This window comes from Trichosporon asahii (genome assembly GCF_000293215.1).
Source record: "Trichosporon asahii var. asahii CBS 2479 unplaced genomic scaffold scaffold00006, whole genome shotgun sequence".
NCBI lineage: Eukaryota > Fungi > Basidiomycota > Tremellomycetes > Trichosporonales > Trichosporonaceae > Trichosporon > Trichosporon asahii.
The window spans coordinates 152,615-171,107 of NW_014040918.1; the positions used below are offsets into that span (position 1 = coordinate 152,615).

Consider the following 18,493-nt stretch of genomic DNA (forward strand, 5'->3'; position numbering starts at 1 on the left):
TTGCGCAAGATATGGTTTCCAGCGTACGGCTTTTTGCTTGGTTTCCCCTCCCCGCAGGTGAGCGCGTATGGACAACCGATCGATCCCTGGGGAAACTCTGGCTCTTTCAGCTTACTCTTTTTTTAGAAAGCTCACAGCACAGTGCAGTAGGTAACGGGTCAAGAGCGTGTCCGTCTGTGTGTTAGCTAAGAGCTCCAAGCCTCGAAGCTAGACCACCTACCTGGCCACACGAGCGTTGACTGTGACTTTGAATTGCTGGTGCCGTGGTGCGCAGAGGCTGGCGTCAGCTTCAGAGTAGCGTTCAAAGCTCACTGCACTCCAGTGAGAAGTATGGATTGAACGGTGCAGAGGGATCAGCTGTGCCAACGAGGATTAGCTCACTTCACAAACATTGCTGCAACTGTCATCAGCTCTGCCACCGACACCAGCGAGCTTACGAGTCTGTTTCCGATGCTGAGATCAGCTAACAAACGAGCGCGACCGAGCTTACATGTTCCGCTTTCAGCAGACTGTCTACTGGTAGTTCTTGTTCCGCAGTGACTCGATTGCACGTAGTCTGTGGTTAGCTGTGGTGAAGCATTTTGAAGCATACCGGTAAGTCCCGTACGGCTCTTAGCTGCCAGTCAGCTAGAAGAAGTGGAACTCCAGCTCACCGCCAACACTGCATGTCAGCTTCCGCCTAGGCAACCCAGCTCACCGTCCCTGTCGCTCAGTCTGGGTCAGTGACAGCGTCCTGACCCGTCAGCTTTGGGGCAGTCAAGCAGCTCACAAAGTAGGGGCACTGGCGTCAGCTAACCAGGTCTATGACGAAGCTTACCTCCCGCCCCAAGTATGTGGGAACTGCAGATCAGCTAGGATCTCAGACTCCTAGCTCACCTCCAGTCCCTTTCGTCGAGGTCAGCCCCAGTTCTGCCTGTCAGCTTAGGCCAGTTTGCTGGCTTAGCTTACAGTTTTCTTGCACTGTCGTTAGCTATCCTCACAAGCATTGGAGTAGCTTTCGCTCAGGCCGCAGCAGAGGTGTATAGGGCGATTCCTGGTTCTGATTGTCAGCTATCGTGAACGGTTGACGTAGCTCACCGCCATCATGTCCGACTGTTGCTCTAGTCTGGAGTCTGGCATTAGCTTCGAGGTCCAAGGGGGAGCTTACATATCGACAATGCATGTTTCTGATCGTTAGCTTGTATCATGAACGCGTAGCTTCCTACCTTCTACCTGTCTGGTTCTGAGTGTCAGCTACGAAGGAATGTCCCTAGCAAAAGACGCACCAACGGCACTGGTGTCAGCTACTATAGGCCTGTCTAGCTCACATCTCTGCACAGTCAGCTTCTCAGAGGATATAGCTTACGATGTGCAGAGGCTGGACGTCAGCTTCGCCTTCCGTTGGGATAGCTCACCGCCACACCGCTGGGCGTCAGCTCCCTACACGGTGATGCGGCTCACTTCTGACCTGCCCGTCATCGATGTCACGGTTGAGACTCTGAACTCAGCTCTGTTTGGGACGATGGAAGCTCACCTACGCCTCACCACCTCGGTGTCGGCTCAACTCTGGCTGTCAGCTAGTGAAAACTCCCCGGCCAGCTCACTTGGGCCTCTGTACTTCGTGCTGTCATCAGCTGTCGTACCTTACTCGGAGCTCACGATCTGTTTGTCAATTCTTCCAGAGTTTGGCGAACTCACTCATCGCACGCCCTCCAGATCCCGCTGGAGCGCCGCAATCTCCTCCCTCAGTTTCCGCATCTGCGCCTCCATCTGCTCCCTGTCCGTGTCTTTCGCACCGCCACCCGATCCACCTTGCGCCCCTTTCCCTTCACCCACTCCACTCGCGTCAGTCGTTTCGTGTGTCTCAGCAGAGGCGGGCGGTGTAGCGGGGTAGTTGTACTCGTCAGGCGACGGAGACGGGGGCGGGAGGAACGCGGGCGCCTCGCACATCGCTGCTGGGATTGCTGCCTTCACGCTCGGTAGGGGCGGGAGCGGCGTGCGGGGGACGGTGCTGGGTGGGGAGAGGGATGGTTCGGGGAGGATGAGGATGGGCTCTGTCGGACTGAGAGAGGAGTTGCGGTTGGGCGGTGGTGGCGGCACAGGCGGAATGGAGGATAGAGCCGGAGGAGGAGGGAGGGGCGGGAGAGGAGGCAGCGGCTTGCTGTCGTCGGCGATGATGACGTTCTCGACCGCTTCGACGGTTTCAGCGACGCCATGCTCGCTCGTCGACCACTGGTCGGAGGGTGGGGGCTGGTTGTTGTCGCTCGACCAGGGCTCCGTTGCTTGTTGGGAAGGATGACTGGGAGCCGACATGATGATTGTGATGTGAAGAAGACAGGAGACGTGGAAGATGTGCATGAGGGATATGGCCGATGAGCTGCATGGTGCACACGGGGCGAGGTTGCAAGCTGAGGTGCGTCGCTTCGTGACGGTGAAGGAGACAGGGGACGACTGCGTGATCGCCCTCAGTGTGTGTGCATCGTGCCCTTGTGTGCCAAGTCTGTCTTCTCCTCCACACAGATCCCCTCACCTCATGCAAAAATGCAACAGTGCAGCAGGATAGTCTAATGAATAGTGGTGGTTGTGTCCGGATGCATGTCAGTCTATAATGTAACAACAAAGGTGTCGAGTTTGATGCTAGATAAGAAGAATGTTCTATTGTGGGATAGGTTTAGTAGCGGGGGCTACGGCTGCGGCGGGGTCCACGGTCATCGCGGTCGCCGCCGAACTCGCGGCGGGGTCCACGGTCGCCACGGTCGCCGAAACGGCTGTTGCGGTCGCCACGGTCACCGAAACGGTCGTTACGGTCTCCACGGTCGCGGCCACCCCGGCCCGCGTCCTCGCGCATGCCGAAGGATCCGCGGGATCCGCCACGCGATCCGCCGCGGTTTCCACGACTCTCGGCCTTCTTCCCGCCGAGGCCGAAGCGGGCCTTCATCTCGTGGGAGAGGTAGGGCGGCTGGGGAAGGCCCATGGCCTTGGTCGTCCAGTCATTGAGGCCCTCGTAGATACGCTCCGCGTTCGTCTTGCCAATGACGCCCGCCTTGGAGGCGTAGAAGCCCATAAGGGAGAAGTAAACCTCGCCGATGGCTCGCTCATCAAGCAGCTCGGGGAGGGCCTGCGTCGCCGCGTCGACCTTGGAGAGGAGCTTCTCGCCGGCCTCCTCGCCCATCTTGTCCCCGGCCACGACGGCCTCGGCCTGCTCGGTGTACGTCAGGGTCGTGAAGGGTACCTTGAGGCGCTCGAGGGCGTTGGTGAACCCGGCCTCGAAGGGAAGGAGGACCAGGTCGCCACGACCACCCTTGCTGCCGCCACGGCCAGTACGACCGACGCGGTGCACGTACTGGTCCTCGCTGGAGGGGACGCCGACCTGGATCACACGGGTGACGCCAGGGTAGTCGACACCACGGGCCGAGACGTCAGACGTGACGAGGACAGAGGGGTACTTCTCGTTCCTGAAGCGGTCGGCGGAACGCTCACGGCCGACCTGGGTGAGACGCGAGTGGATCTCGTGCACCTTGAAGCCACGAGGGAAGGCGTGGGCCTGGGAGATCTGCTTCAGCAGCGTCGAGAAGAGCATCGTCTGCTTGGTCGTGTTCAGGAAGACGATGACCTTGGACTTGGGGCCGTGCTCGAGCTGGTCCTGCAGCAGGAGGTGCGCGACGTGCTTGAGCTGGTCCTCGGGCTCGACAACGGAGACGTGCTGCGGGATGTGCGCATGCACGTTGCTCTCATTCTTGGGCACGCAGTCAATAAAGTCGTGGTTGTCCTTGAGGAAGTCGCGCGCAATGTCGCGCACCTCGCGGCTCACGGTTGCGGAGAAGAGGAACGTCTGGCGCTCGGTCTTGGGCGGCAGGTGGTCCACAATGAACTGGAGATCCTGGCTGAAGCCCATGTCGAGGAGCGTGTCGGCCTCGTCGAGGACGAGAATGTCGGTCGTGGCAACAACGTCGCGAACCTCGGGCTCGGCGAGCAGGTCGCGAAGACGTCCGGGGGTGGCAACAACAATGTCCTTGCGGCCGTTACGGATTGATCGCCAGCGCTTGAGCTGCTCGAAGCGTCCGCGTCCACCGACGAGGAGCTGAACCTGGCGGTCCTTGTTGTGCGTTTGGAGCTTCTCGGCCTCGTCGGCAATCTGCTGCGCGAGCTCACGGGTCGGCGAGATAATGAGAGCACCAAGTTGCTTCGTGCGCTCCTCGCGGCGGGCCAGGCCGGCGACAGCCTTGTCGCGAGGGTTAGTGGCCTCGACAGCCTTGTCGAGCTGAGCGTCGCGCGCACAGATGGCTGGGGAGAGGAACGCAATCGTCTTGCCCGTTCCAGTCTTGGCCTTGACGAGCAGGTCCTCGCGGTCTGTTGTTGCGAGCTCGGGAAGCTTGTTAAGCACGCGCTCCTGAACAGCCGTCATGTCGGTGAGGCGGAAGGGACGGCCAGTCAGTGCCTTGAGCAGATCGGGGTCGATCTTGTTCTTGAGCGATGCAAACTTGCGCGGGTCGTCCTCGGGGTTACCGGCAGCAGGCTGGACGGCGGGGCGGGTGTCGACCTTCTCGGCCTCGGCAGCAACCTCGGGGGTGAAGAAGTCGTCGGCGGCGAGCTGGCTCTCGCTGAGCTGAGCACGGCCAACGTTGGCGGCGGCGGCGGCAATCTTGCTCTGAGCCGCCTCCTGTCCAGCGGGCGTGCCAACAAAAGCGTCCTCCTCATCCTTGAGCTTTGGAAGAGCCGAGTACGCGCGCAGCGCCGCGGGGAGGCGGGGGACGACGATTGTCGTGCGGACGGCCGCCGCGGGGCGGGCGGCGATGCGAGTGCTCCTGAATAGTCTTGGGAGCATTTTTGGGTGAGAGGGATGGGTGTAGGAGTGATGCAGACTCGAAGCTACAAACCTGCCTCCCAAGTACGGCCTGTCGCTGTCGCAAGCATTCCGACCGGCCTGGAAAAATCGCGAGATCCCGGTGGAGGTTGCCTGGCGAGGGCGGCGGATTCACGTGACCCGCCACTCCGACGAGTTGGACTACCGTGGGAAACATTGATTCTGCCAGAGGCGAGCTCCGACGCCCTTTTTTGAAAACCTCGACCACCTTTTTATTCCACCGTGGGAAACATTGAAACTGCGTCCTGTGGATTTTTCAACCTTTGGTAACCTTTTTTTCAACCGTGGGAAACCAATGAATCACAAGTGGACCATCTGAGGGGCGCACCCCCAGGCACCGGTGCGCTCCGGGGCGTCCGGGCCGGGATCCGGACCGTCCACAAGGTGCTCACCCCCGCATGCCCCGCGATCACAGGTGATATAACCCACGTTCAACAGTCGCGTTGTGTGTCTTCCCTCACCATCTACGACAGCGTCATGACCGTCCCCAGCAGCAGCCAACTCAAGCCCATCGACGTCGGCCTCATGGGCACCGTGAGTCCCACTCTGCTGACCTGCACACGCACACACGCTGACATCCTCGCAGGGCGAGTACACCACCGGCATCACCCCCGGCGGCCAGTCGAAGAGCGACAAGAAGATTGGCGTCGTCGGCGTGACCATGTTCGACCTCCGCCGGCGCGGCAAGGTTGGCAGTGTCCTGATGGCGGGCACGAACGGATCCAAGTTCCCCCAGGTGCGCGAGCACTTTGCCCGCAACGTGGCTTCCGTGTACAAGGGTCTTGACTGCGACTTCCGCTCCTTCCCCGACGAGGGCAAGGTCGACGCCGAGGCGTACAAGTCTGCCATCAGCGAGCTCTCCCCCGGCTCAGCCGTTATCATCTTCACGCCCGACAGCACGCACTATGCGATCGCAAAGGAGGCGCTCGAGGCGGGCATGCACGTGCTCGTGACCAAGCCTGCCACTCAGAAACTGAGCGAGCACCAGGCCCTCGCCAAGCTGGCAGAGGAGAAGGGCCTGGTCTGCTTCGTCGAGCACCACAAGCGCTTCGACCCCGCGTATGCCGACGCACGCGCTCGTGCCAAGAATCTGGGTGACTTTGGATTCTTCAGCAGCTACATGTCGCAGCCCAAGCTGCAGCTCGAGACGTTCAAGGCTTGGGCTGGCATCGACTCGGACATCAGCTACTATCTCAACTCACACCACGTCGACATTCACTGCTGGATTGTGAATGGCCGTTTCCGCCCCGTCCGCGTGACGGCCAGCGCGGCCGCGGGCGTGGCCAAGGACATGGGCTGCGACCCCCGCACCGAGGACACAATCACGCTCCTCGTCGACTGGGTCAGCAACACGGACGAGAGCAAGCGCGGCACGGGCGTGTACACCGCATCCTGGGCCGCGCCCCTGAAAGCCGGCGTGCACAGCGAGCAGAGGTTCCACTACATGGCCTCAAAGGGCGAGGTGCGCGTCGACCAGGCGCACCGCGGCTACAGCGTCACGGAAGACGACACGGGCAAGGCCGACTACAACGTGAGCTACATGAAGTATTCGCCGGACGAGGACGGCTTCTTCGACTCGCAAAAGGGCTACGGCTACGTCTCGTTTGAAAAGTTTATCGACGCGTGTCGCCGCGTCAATGCCGGACAGGACAAGGCCGCCGATTTCGAGGGTAAAGGGCTGCCCACTATTCAGGACACGGTCGTCACGACGGCGATTCTGAATGCCGGCCGCATCTCGCTCGACGAGAAGCGTCCCGTCGAGATCGTGACCGGCAAGGATGGAGAGTTGCAGCTCAAGTGAGCGCTGTGAGCGAAACGTCTATAGGTTGAGCACCAGCTAAGTGAAGAAGCAAAATTAGGTTGTAATGCATACATTTTGTCTACCAGTGTCCATCCCACTTTTCCATTTCCTTTTCACACCTAAGCGTGCGCCTCCTCGAGGACAATGTCGTTGCCTCGGGGCGGATGCAGCGCCGCCTCCGGGGACTGCTGCCTCGAGATACTGACGCCGCCGGCATAGTGGGGCTTGGCCTTTTGCTTGGCGAGGCTGTCGTCCAGACTCTCCTTCTCGAGTTGTTTCCATCGCGGCATCGAGTCGGCATAAGCCTGACTGCCAGGACCGGGGGCAGCGACGGTGTGGCTGCCCGACGTGCCAGCCTTCTTCACGAATGCGTCGAAGCGAAGCGTGCACCCCTGTGTGCGCGCGTATCCCCACGCCGCCTTGGTGGCCACACCGACCGAGCACGCGTTCCAGTCTGCGTCCTTTGGGCTACCGTTTTCGAACGAGACACTCTTCGCGACGTCGCACCCGAGCGCGTCGGCCATGACGGCGAGGATGGAGGGGTTCTTCGCCGCGCCGCCCGTCGCGAAGACCTTTGTGAGTCGCCCGCCCGAGAGAATGTCCCCCGATCGCACGCTGTAGCCCGTCATCTGCGTCGAGAGGATGGCGAGCGCCTCGTCGTCCACATCCTCAAACTTCTCCACGCGCGTAGTAAGATCATACTTGTACACGCCCTTGGCGCCTGCGGGGATAATGTCGGGGAGGAGCCACCAGAATGCCGTCTTTGAGATCTTGTCCCCCGCCTGGCGGGGGCGGAGACGCTCCACTGCCGCGTTGAACTTGTCCCACGAGGAGGAGAAGTACTCGTTCCGCACATGTTCGCGGGCCAGCGAGCCGTTTTTGTACACGAGCATGTTGAAGTAGCGCGGCTGCTCGCCGGGTCCCAGCGCTGGGTCGAGGAACGCATGGAACTCCGGGTGAGGGTTGTAGCTCTCCGTGCTGACCAGCACGACATCGGACGTGCCGAGCGAGACCATACCCTCCCCCGCGCCCAGGTTGAGGGAGAGAAAGGTGGCGGGGTTGTCGCCGGTGCCGGGGAGAACGACACACTCGGAGTCAAAGCCGTACCGGTCCACGAACCAGCGGCCGATCGTGCCGATCACGGCCCCGCTGTCCTTCTCCACCGCGCCGAGCTTGCCCTCCAGCTGTCCGCTGGGGTCAACGACATCGAGCAGCTTCTTGCTCCACTTGCGCTCCTTGATGTCGTACAGGTTCATGCCGCACGCGTCCGACTCGTCGATCGGCTTCACATCCGACAAACACAGGAGAGTCGTGATGTAGCTCGACACGAGAGAAATACGCCCCGTCTCGGCGTATGCCATCGGCTCGCGCCGCACAAACTTCATGATCTGCGCACCAGTGAATCGTGTGTGGGCGCTCGAACCGGTGATCTGCGCCAGGGAGTCGGGACCGCCTGCCGCGACCGTGATCGCGCTGCATTCGGGGACGGTACTCGAGTCCTGCCAGTTGGGGATGATCTCGCGGCTGAACGCCGACTCGAGCTGGGACGCCAGGTCGGTGCCCGGGTCCGCGTTGCTCATGATCGAGCTCGCGTCACGCGACCAGTACACACTGGCGTGTTGCTGATGTCAACTCAATGTCGCGAATGTCTCAGCTTCCACTCGGGCCGATTGAACCGTGCCCAATCATACAGACTGGCTACGAGGGGTTACTCACCTGGCCTGCAGCCGAAATAGCACGGATACGCCCCACGGGCCAGGCGGCATCCTTCATGCGGTCGAGCAGCATGTCGAGCGCCTCGATCGGCTGCATGACGGGGGAGAAGACCTCGCCCTTGTCGCCCGTCAGGACGCCGCCGCGCGTGCCGAAGTGGGGGAGGTCGTCGTCGAAGCGGACCGTGAGCTCGGAGAGCACCCGGAGAGATTCATCGAGCAGCGACGCCTTCAGCGCCTGAGTGCTGCTGTCGAGACCGAGGAAGAGGGGTCCAGACCCCGGGATCGAGTCGGTCGTCATGGCGCTGGGGTGGGATGGGCAGTTGGTCGTGACAGAGGGGTGTGGAGGTGGGCGGAGTGAAATGGGTGTTGTGCTGGCGGCCAGAGAGGTCGAGAGTCGAGAAGAAAACGGATGGCTGGAGTTAAAGGCTGAAGTATGCGTAGCTGTCCAGAATCCGGTGGTGACAAAGAAATTCTCTGATGCTGCTGCGGATGGTTGCTGCGATGATTGAAAGCCGACGGGGATGACGTCTGCAGCCGTGCGGAGCTGTTGTTCTCGGCGTGCGTAGTATGTGCGTAGTCGGGGATGGAACGATTCGTTCGGGCGTGAGAGACAGCAAGTACTTAATTGCTCTCAGCGGCACAGACTTGACGACTTCCGGTGCTTATCCGCTGGCTGCGTGCTGTTGTGCTGTCGTCGGCGGCGTCCGGTCCGGAAGAGAACGAGTTCACACGTTAAAGAGGGATTGTCTGATAAAAACATGTCCGCGGCCGCCATCGTCCCGTTATTCTGCCGAGAATGCACCGAGGGACCGAACACCCGGCCCACAGGCTATGAGTCGGAATCATCGGCCCGACTCCGGATGCTTCCATGCTCAGTTTCCTGCGGTGGCTTACATGCACGCTCCACTCACGAGAGCGCCCAAACTCCACCGGCACTTGCGCGCGTCGCTCTCCATGTTCCAGATGTGATTGGAGCAACTCGCAGGTGATGGGGTTGAACGCACGCAATCTAATCCAGCAGAAAGGAATGCAGGGCCGAGATTAGATAAGCTCGTGCTGAAAGGGACGTGCTCACCAGGCGCGCAGACATCGCACTCCATTCGGCGTAGCAATTGTCCCGGACTCAGGCTCATTACACTGCGGGATTTCACCAAAACCTTCGGTGCGGGGGTACGATGTCGAGGTTGATCGCGGTCTCTCTGGGCACTTGGCAGCCATATGCTTAGGGCTGATGTTCTTAAAGCGCAGTGCACGGCGCAACCGTGTCAACGTGAAAAGCGCAGCCATAACTGTCTGTTGTGCATGCTGTGGTTGCTTCCGAAGGTACGATGGTCGTGATCGATGCGGTTGACTCAACCTCCATCACACGCCAACGCAGTGCTTACCTCGATCGCTTTCTTCGATCAGCTCCCTTCATCATTCCAATCTCACCCTCTTGAATATCCGCATATCGCTCACCCTCTCCCCTTACAGCTGTGAGTGACATACTCTGGGCTGGCTCCCTTCCCGTGCATACGCATTCGAGGTGAGCTCGCTCGCGTAGCATTGTAGCTGACGAGCAGCCGCACCATCCACGCCCACGGCAACCGTGGCGACCAACCAGACACTCACATCGGCGCTTCAGCTTCCTATGGAGTCGCAGGCTGGTCAAGCATTTCAGGCGGCCAATCCGCAAGCTTGGGACGTTCACGATGACGCAGCTATCGAACAGGAGATGAGGGAAGGGCAGAGGCGTTGGCACCAGGAATGGGTGAAGGAGTACACGTGCGCTTCCACACTCCTGCACAAGCTTGCACAGCGTTTGCCGATCAAAGCTGACACCTCAGGAACGCACTCGACAAGGCTCGCCAGTACAACAGTTCCACTCGCCGTGGCCTCGCTCCCCTTCCTACTCTGTTCAACTGCCCCCGTATTGGGCCGCTCCCGCTCAAACCATTGCTGCACCCCGCCCCACCCAAGTTTCCGACTACATTGCTCCGCCTCCGCAACATGAACGGTAAGCCGTCGAGTCTAGGAGGTGTATCTCACAATAGAGTCTGACTTGAACGCTGTGCTCCGCGGCTACCACCTCGATACTGAAGGAACCGCCGAGGAGCGCCGTGAGAGGCTCAGGGAGTATATTGGCGCGGGTAGCAATGAGAATTACTGAACAAGATCAAAGAACGTAGGTGTAGCTTAGAGAGTCGCATATGTTGTGTAGACATGATTTGATGAAGCGAGAATGCTTGGTCAGATCATTGGATGGAGACCGACAGCTACGGACAACGAGTTCGGGGTTGCGATAAGATAACCACGTGGCCTGACGAAAGCTTCACCCTCTTCTCTGGCGAAGAAAGATTGCCCTTGATGTAGGTGCACTCGCAATGCGCGATAAAGAGCTCGACGACTGATGGATTCTGCTGAATGTGTTCAGGCAGTCGTCTCGTTAGGGCTCTGGGTGATCGGGCGGGGCGGCGCTACGATGAGATATGAGACACTACCATGCGTCCAGAGAGCGTCCACCTCAGCGTCGATTTGCCGCCGCGTCCTTAGCCCCCACTAGGCGCCTTATAAGCCCATCCCCTCTTTTCTCGTTCTTCCATCCTCCCACACTCTCTTCTTCCTGCATACACTCTCTACCCTACACCTCTCCTCCTCCTCAGTACACTCTACAAATCAAGCCATCATGCCCGTCCCCTCCATCTCAGTCCCCGGCACTCTCGTCATGAAGGGACCCGCCAACCAGAAGCCGCGTACCCAGCCCGTCATTCTGAGGTGTGTCTTCCTTCCTGCCGTCTTTTGTTCAAAACCCCCAGCTACCCCTCATTCGTTTCCCGCAGTAGCTGACCAATAGCGCGGACATGGCGCCCGCCGACAGCAAGGTCTCGTCCAACCCCGCCGTCCCTAGCCAGGCCGATCAGCCCGAGCAGTCCAACGACCCCCAGCTTACGCACGACGAGCACATCAACCGCATGAAGACCCTCGGCGCGCCCGACTGGGGCATCGAGTTGATGCGCCAGGTCCTCAACATCCAAGACGCTCAGCGCGCAAGTGAGAAGGCTCTGCAAACCTTCATCACTTCTCTCCGTGAGAGGCAGGGCGCGGCGCTGGAGCTTGCCGACTCCATGAACGAGCTGGCGGAAGAGCTTCGTGGCATTGTCGATCTTCAGTCGTGAGTGTCTTCCCCGCAACTTTGCGCTCCACCGTGCTGTGGTTGAGAAGGACCGATCATCTAGGTTTGTGAAAAGCGTTAGCTGACAGACAGTCGCGGGGCTGACAATGGTCCCACCCCTCCTCACTCACCCTCGGGTCCCTCGGCCGTGCCCGATGGCGAATGGGGCTACATCGACCTCAAACTTCCCCTGCCTAAGCCACCCGCTAATCTCGCTGAACTTCGTGCCATGGATGGTGAGTGTGCTCTCATCCTGCCACAGAGCTGACATCAGAGCAACGCCTCACCGGTTGGAATGTTATGCTCGGCCTCGGCGAGGATGGCACGGTGCAGGAGCGCCAGCAGCGTCTCGCCGACTACTTCGGCATGACCGAGTGATAGCTCCAGCTCGAGCTCGCATTACCTTTGTACATAGATTCCAGCCTGCGTCCGAACTCGCCTGTTGTATGCATTGAGTCGTCTATTCTGAGAATTGCATGATACAACACTGGCTTGGCATACGAGTTACAACTATCAATAAGGTATGTACGTTTACGGTTACTTGGGCTCCTTCACCACTCGAACTCAATGTCGGGGCAGGTGGCGCGTTCCAGCTCAGCCCTCACCCGCGCCAACTCGGCAGTCAAAGCCTGCTTCTCCTTCTGCTCTGCCGCAAGGCGCTTCTGTGTCTGCGCGAGCTTACGCCTCACAAGCAGCAGCGCGATGGGATCATCGCTGATCTCGCCGTCCTCCGGTTCTTCCTCGGCCCGGATCAGCTCCCTCAAGCGCTCCGCCTCCGCCTTCGCGACGCTGCTCTCCTCTCTTGCCTGCGCCGTCTCCGCCCGGGCTGCCACGAGCTCGACTCGGGCATTCTCAGCCTGCACCTTGCTCAGGGCCACATCCGCCTCCAAAGCACGGATACGCGCCTCGGCCCGGCCAAGAGTCTGCTGCACGACGAGTGTGCGCTCGTCCGCAAACTGTGCGTGCTGCGCCGCCGCCTCGCCGGCGCGGGCACGGCGCTCCATCTCGGCTGCGCGCTGCTGCATGCGCTGCTTCATCGCCTCGGCGCGTTGTTCTGCCCCTGTCACATCACGCTCCAACGCGGCGATCCGCTCATCCCGTGCCCGCTGGCCCGCACGCAGGACTGTGAGCTCGACTTGTGCCAGTTGCAGTTCTCCCTCCACGGAGGTGTGGGTCGAGCGCAAGGACGAGAGTTCTTCCTCCAGCGCGGAGAGGGAGGCTTGCGACGCTTGCGAGGCGGAGAGCTGCGTAATGTGGGATTCGAGCGAGGGAATGGCGGCGAGACGCGTTTGCTGCAGTTGATACTCGGTCCAGAGGAGGTTGTGCGCGGCCATGACTTCTTCGGGGTGGCGCGGGGTCGGGAGGGTAATGCCCAGGGCGTTGAGGGATGAGCTGGGTAGAGAGCTGGGGGTCGCGTTGAGGGATGAGCCGGGTAGGGAGCTGGGAGTCGGGAGAGAGATGCTTAGGGGGTTTTGGGATGAGCCGAGCAAGGGTGCCGAAGTCTCGTTGGCGGTGTTGCCGAGGTTGATGACGCTGCTGCTCGCCGCGGGAGGAATCGGGCTTGGAGTCACAGAGGTTCCGGGAATGCTGTTCGTGGCAGGAATGGTACCCACAGGGAAGAGGCGGTTGCCGGTAGCTGGGGTTGGGTGATAGGATGAAGAAAAGCCGGGGCCATTAACAACGTTGGGAGGGTTGTTACGGCGCTCATTGTCATGGTTAGAGGGACCCAGACTGGACGCAGCGGAACTTGGCTGAGCAGGCGTCACAGTCGGCCGCGAATCTGGTGTCGGCGGTAACTGCGGCGAAGGGGTGCGGTGCGAGCTGGCGCTTTGCGTGGGCAAGCTGCGCGGCGAGCTAACTCTCGGATTGGTCCTCTTCTTGCTCTGCGTACCGCCAACCGATGCGCGCTTGCGCTTCACCAACTGCTGCGTGAACTCCGTATCGACAGCGTGGTCCTCCATCCACTGCTCGTACGCGACCGCCTCATCCAGCGTGTGCTTGTCCGGCAGCGTGCCCGTCGAGCCGAGGAAGGTCCAGTTGCGCGCGGAGCAGACGAGGTCGCGCGACTTGCAGTAGTTGCAGTCGCCGAGCTTGTTGCGGGCGAAGGAGGGTGTGCTGAACAGGGTCGGGAAGCGGGCGGCACTGGCATTCTTGCACAAGGAGCGGCCGGGGAAGCTTGCTGTCAGCTTGCATTCTGTGCAGATAGCTAGCGATGGGAAGAAGAGGTAAACCGTGGGGTTGTAACCGTCAACACGACTGCAATGCTGCACGGACAGTGGAGACACACACGACAACCTTGGACACTCACTTAAAGGACAGTGCGGGGTGTACGCCCCAGCCCTTCCGACCACGGACGGGGGCGAGCCTTCCGTCCTTTCTCGGGGTGGTGAGCTGCGGCCATCCACAGAGATACTTGAAGCTGCCAGGCTTCCGCATGTCTCTACGCGTGAAGCCAAAATGTTCCATGACGGCCTGCGAGTAGATGAGAGGCACGTCGGAGATGGGCTGAAGCGAGGCATTCTTGGAGGCGAGCCAGGCTTGGACCTGGGCGAGAATGGCGGTAGCCTCCGAGGACGTGCCCCAGAGGGGGTCGCTGTTGACCTGGAAGCCGCTCAGGAGGCTGTTCAAGCGCGGTGTGGGCGGTGGATCGGGTACCATGGTGCAAGAATGGACATGTGGGGATGGAAATGGGGGGATGGAAATGGGGAAAAGAGGGAAGTGCAACGAACAGACGCGACGACGAAGCGACATTGCGTGTACGCGTCTGAGACTGCGCCGTCCGTGCGCTAGCGGCGCCATTCCTCCCCACCTCGAAATGCTCACACTCACACCCGACGTTCGACAACGTACGACTGTGCACAGACCACACAGCCTGCTTTAACTTTAGCCTGCCATGCCTGTCTGATCAGAGTACCGCGCTCGCAGTCAGACCCATATGATACATACAACTGTCATCCACTGGTGCTATCGTACACCATGCTCATAGTATCGTCTCGCTTCGTACGCCTGGCTGACTTCGTCGACGGCCTTGTTCAGTGTCGCCCCGAATCCCGCAATCTCGGCGCGCTGCAGTCCTATAGCAGTGTTCGCGTTTGCGAGTTCGGAGCGAAGCGTGATGTTCTCCCGCTGCACTTTGGCCAGATCCCTGTCCCCGCGCGCAATCTCGGCACGTAAGGACTTGCTGTTCTGCTCGGCACGCTCGAGCTGCTCGGCGGCATACCGACGTTGCGTGTTCGCGCTGGAGACTTCGCGTGTCATGCGGGCGATAGTCAGGCGGAGGGCGCTCAGTTCTTGGTCGCGCGGGTCGGGGCCATCACCTGTGCGTGGTCGTGAGCTGCTCGCCGTTGTCGACTGGGGAGGCGTCCAAGGTCGTGAAGGCCAAGAAGAAGGAGGAGCCGGAGGTGTGACTTGAGCAGGTGGAGGCGGCGGCGGCGGCGCGGCAGCCAGTGCTTGTCGCTGAGACAGCTCCTTCATCCTTCGGTGCAGACTCTCGTTCGCCTCCTTCGATTGTTCCAACTTGGACTTGATCAGGTCCCTCTCCCACCTCATCTCATCACACTCGCGTCTGACTTGCTCCAGTGCCTGCGCGGCGTGGACGGCGTCAAAATTCTCCACCCTGTTCACGACCGCGTCTCGTTGCTCACGAAGTTTGACGTTCTCCTCATGCGCGGAGCGCCGCGCGTCCTCAGTCTCGGCAAGCTGGCCGAGCGCGTGTGCGACATTCGTCTCGAGCTTAGAGATGTAGGCCTCCAGCCTAGTCACTTCGGCGCGCTGCGTGTCCACTTGCGCGGAGAGCTGCGCATGCTTCTGGTCCGACGCTTCGCACTCGGCAAACAGTCGCTCGACCTCAGCGTCCTTCTCCTTTGCCGTTGCCTGGAGCCGAGCGGCCTCGGACCGCAGTCGGGCTGTCGTAGCAATCTCGGTCGCCAGTGCGTGCCGGAGCCGCTCCCGCTCCCCTTCCACCTGTGCCGTGCGCGTCATCTGCATCCCCAGCTCTGAGCGTAATGTCTTGTTTTCTCGCCAAAGAACATTGATGCGTTCCACCTCTGGCCGAGAAGACTTCAGCGCCTCCAACTCTGAACGCAGGCTGACCAGCGCGTGCGCTTGGACCCGCTTGTCCTCTAGCAGCCGGCCGATTGCGATCGCCGCCTCTCGGCTGGCAGTACTCGAGTGGGGCGAGGCAGCTGATGCCACCCAGGCGTCGGTCACACGCTTCTCAGCCTCGAGCGCATCGAGTTGTGCGCGGAGAGTGGCGTTTTCGGGGCGGAGTGCGTCGAGTTGCGCGCGCAGGGATGCGTTCTCGGGGTAAAGAGCGTTGAGTTGTAGACGCAGAGAAGCAATCTCAGGGTTGAGGGTGTCGAGTAGCTGACGCAACGATGCATTTTCGGCCCGCAAGCCGGCGTGGTCGTCTGAGATAGCTTCGCTCTTGAAGCAGACTGGGCGCTCAGAGTCGGGGTCGAGTGACTGGCTGATCTCGCTCTCGGCAGATTGAACGAGACGACATTTGCGCCGGGGAATTTCGACCCAGACATCGACGCCGGCGCGGGGGAGTGACCGGAGGCCCGGTTTTCGTTTTGCCTTTGGCTTCTTCAGCCTGCTGACGTCGGGCTTTGTGCTCGCCTGTCGCGGCCGTTGAGTCTTCTTCTGCGTAGCGGCAACAGTGGGTGCGCTGGGAGTGCTGGAAGTGCTGGCAGGGGTGAAGGTCTTTCGTACGATAGTCGTGCACCGTCGACTCCGCTCGAGGAGGTCGAAGATGTCTATCTCGATGTCGCTGTCGAAGCTATCCGCCCGGCGCTTCCGAGGCTCTGAAGAGGCATCGGGAGAAGCCTCGGCTGCCTTTCCAGTTGACTCTGTTATTGTGACAGTCGTGGTGGTCGTCATGACGGCAGGCGCTTCAGGTGGTTGGGCGGCGGCCGGCGGAGAGTGCGGTGGTGAGAGATTCATTGCCACGCTGAAGTCAGTCATCATTCATGGAGGTCCAAACAACTCTCTCCCCGACAACAGCCACTACCGTTGCAACGGCACTTACCATCTGCGGTTCTGGCACGCCAGGCAGGCGCGCTCGAGCAAAGGATAGGAGCTTGGTGACGGTACGAAGTGCCGGCCCTAAAGTTCAGTATCGCCGTTCTGCGCTGCTTCTCCGACTGTCGACTATCCTTGTGGAATCGTGAGCGATCTCCCCGCCGTGCTTAGTGACTACGGGACTAGTGTTGAAGTCGTGGAAAGTATAGTTTCGTAGTCCTTGGGTCACTCCCAAGGTCGGCAGGTCGGTGGTCACCTGCGACCTCGAAGTCACGTGCTACCTCGGCGTTCAGCCGAAGATAACGCGTGCGGGCATGGTGAACGACGTTTGTCAACAGCTCATCCACGACCGACACCATCGCATGCGCGCAAGATAACACAAGATAACACGGGGATGTGTGCTCGACGAAGATGCTGTCCATATCATGGTGACGTGATTTCTATGCGCCCCCTAGGTTGGCCCGATATCACTGCCGATGCGAAGCCGTCGCCGCGGCTGCCTACCAGGCTGCTAGATCCTCCCGCCTTCTGATCCCTAGACTAACTCTACGCTCATTGCTTCATCACCAACACTCTCGCTTGTGTATTGATCATCAACAGTTTCTTGTCCGAAACCCATGAGCGAAAACTGCTCTTCCGACGACCCCCTCGCTCGCTTTTCCACGATCCAGATAACGGAAGAGGATATCCGCCTGCGATATGAGCATCTTCCCAAGTTGACGGGGATCTACCTACCAGAGCGCTTACAGAGCTTTCCTCGTACACAGTACGAGGAGAACTTCGGTCACCCCTGGTACCTCTACGAGGAAGGGGAGTACGAATGGAAGATGCGTTGGGCGGCTCGTGCCGCAAGCCGCGGGTGGTTGCGTGCCATCAAACGCGGCGATATCACCTACGCAATCCCTCCTCGATATCGCCATCCAGCTCCAGAGGGACAAGACCGCCAATTCCTTCTCCAGGAGAGTCTGAGCCTTGCGGTAGCCGACAAGGCTCTGGAGATGTACGTATCGTTTAGATCTTCGACGGGGCTGACGGGCTAGCAACCCCTGGGCGCGCAAAATACGACGGCTGTACAGTCTAGCAACACCTCGCTTCGAGGAATGGGTCGAATGCGACATGGGTCGGAACACGGTGTCGCGATGGGCGACAAACTTCGTGAGTTGTTTTGGTCAGCCTAACTAGCTCACACCTCAGATCCACACCCATCTGCAGCATCATTTCCCTAACGAGCCCTGGATTGACGGTACGCGGGGGTTTGGGGAGGAAATCGCTGCGCACGCACTGAACACCGTCTACGAAATGATTCTCGACAGTGCGGATACGATCGAGTTCGACGGCCCGTCCTTCCCCATGTCCTTCTGCGAGAAGTGGTTCCCCGCCCGCGAAGACGTACTCCCTGAGCGCTTCACGGTCGTTCTTCCTCCGGATGTTGACGGTGACGACGACTTCCATTCCGCGGACGTGGATCATCTGGAAGAGTTGCTTCAGGAGCGCTTCATTGATGTTAATGGAGACGTCTGCCACCCAAAAAATGAGGAGCTAAGGAGCATCGAGGAATGGGAGGACGAATAGGACATCTCTCTGGAGCCTCCTCTTCGCCCGGAGCCCCCGTCTCTCGGCGAGTACCTCGAGGCAAAGGCAAAGCTGGAGGCATCCATGAAGGAGAATGATCAAACGGACGAGATTGGAGGTCTCGACACTTCTCCCGCTGAGATAGGCCTCTTCCCGGAACCCGCCTGCTCCGCTGCTGCGGTGGATCAGGAATTCGAAGGAGGAAAAGAGGCGGAAGAGGATGTGTGACTTAGCAGAAGTTCGCAGCGCGTGATTTGATGCAACAGATGCCCTTGTACCAGCTATTGGATTCTCTCGTCAGATTGACCACACACCGGCGTCGTAAGGGGTTCACGTCAGGCGACACCCTACGCGTGCTGGATGCCGAGGCTCGTCTCTGGTGATCTTTT

The 18,493-nt window shown here is 60.1% G+C and overlaps 9 protein-coding genes across 9 annotated transcripts; 4 read left to right on the forward strand and 5 right to left on the reverse strand.

The window, feature by feature from the left end:
- Positions 1-1,677: 1,677 nt before the first annotated feature.
- A1Q1_06296 (uncharacterized protein) lies at positions 1,678-2,292 on the reverse strand (the record flags this gene model as incomplete). Its single annotated transcript, XM_014327900.1, has 1 exon — positions 1,678-2,292. One exon carries the CDS (start codon positions 2,290-2,292, stop codon positions 1,678-1,680), a length of 615 nt encoding a protein of 204 aa, XP_014183375.1.
- Positions 2,293-2,650: 358 nt separating this feature from the next.
- A1Q1_06297 (RNA helicase) lies at positions 2,651-4,804 on the reverse strand (the record flags this gene model as incomplete). The annotated part of the gene is made up of 1 exon (XM_014327901.1): positions 2,651-4,804. The coding sequence occupies one exon, from the start codon at positions 4,802-4,804 to the stop codon at positions 2,651-2,653; it is 2,154 nt and encodes a 717-aa protein (XP_014183376.1).
- A 516-nt stretch (positions 4,805-5,320) lies between these two features.
- Positions 5,321-6,644, forward strand: A1Q1_06298 (dehydrogenase; the record flags this gene model as incomplete). Its single annotated transcript, XM_014327902.1, has 2 exons — positions 5,321-5,377; positions 5,430-6,644. 2 exons carry the CDS (start codon positions 5,321-5,323, stop codon positions 6,642-6,644), a joined length of 1,272 nt encoding a protein of 423 aa, XP_014183377.1.
- Positions 6,645-6,763: 119 nt separating this feature from the next.
- Positions 6,764-8,657, reverse strand: A1Q1_06299 (xylulokinase; the record flags this gene model as incomplete). The annotated part of the gene is made up of 2 exons (XM_014327903.1): positions 6,764-8,266; positions 8,361-8,657. 2 exons carry the CDS (start codon positions 8,655-8,657, stop codon positions 6,764-6,766), a joined length of 1,800 nt encoding a protein of 599 aa, XP_014183378.1.
- A 1,332-nt stretch (positions 8,658-9,989) lies between these two features.
- Positions 9,990-10,508, forward strand: A1Q1_06300 (uncharacterized protein; the record flags this gene model as incomplete). The annotated part of the gene is made up of 3 exons (XM_014327904.1): positions 9,990-10,123; positions 10,186-10,355; positions 10,393-10,508. 3 exons carry the CDS (start codon positions 9,990-9,992, stop codon positions 10,506-10,508), a joined length of 420 nt encoding a protein of 139 aa, XP_014183379.1.
- Positions 10,509-11,024: 516 nt separating this feature from the next.
- Positions 11,025-11,888, forward strand: A1Q1_06301 (uncharacterized protein; the record flags this gene model as incomplete). Its single annotated transcript, XM_014327905.1, has 4 exons — positions 11,025-11,113; positions 11,193-11,510; positions 11,604-11,746; positions 11,785-11,888. The coding sequence occupies 4 exons, from the start codon at positions 11,025-11,027 to the stop codon at positions 11,886-11,888; spliced, it is 654 nt and encodes a 217-aa protein (XP_014183380.1).
- Positions 11,889-12,061: 173 nt separating this feature from the next.
- A1Q1_06302 (uncharacterized protein) lies at positions 12,062-14,168 on the reverse strand (the record flags this gene model as incomplete). The annotated part of the gene is made up of 2 exons (XM_014327906.1): positions 12,062-13,766; positions 13,819-14,168. 2 exons carry the CDS (start codon positions 14,166-14,168, stop codon positions 12,062-12,064), a joined length of 2,055 nt encoding a protein of 684 aa, XP_014183381.1.
- A 306-nt stretch (positions 14,169-14,474) lies between these two features.
- Positions 14,475-16,391, reverse strand: A1Q1_06303 (rhoptry protein; the record flags this gene model as incomplete). Its single annotated transcript, XM_014327907.1, has 1 exon — positions 14,475-16,391. One exon carries the CDS (start codon positions 16,389-16,391, stop codon positions 14,475-14,477), a length of 1,917 nt encoding a protein of 638 aa, XP_014183382.1.
- A 758-nt stretch (positions 16,392-17,149) lies between these two features.
- A1Q1_06304 (uncharacterized protein) lies at positions 17,150-18,332 on the forward strand (the record flags this gene model as incomplete). The annotated part of the gene is made up of 4 exons (XM_014327908.1): positions 17,150-17,532; positions 17,609-17,687; positions 17,745-18,047; positions 18,105-18,332. 4 exons carry the CDS (start codon positions 17,150-17,152, stop codon positions 18,330-18,332), a joined length of 993 nt encoding a protein of 330 aa, XP_014183383.1.
- Positions 18,333-18,493: the final 161 nt, after the last annotated feature.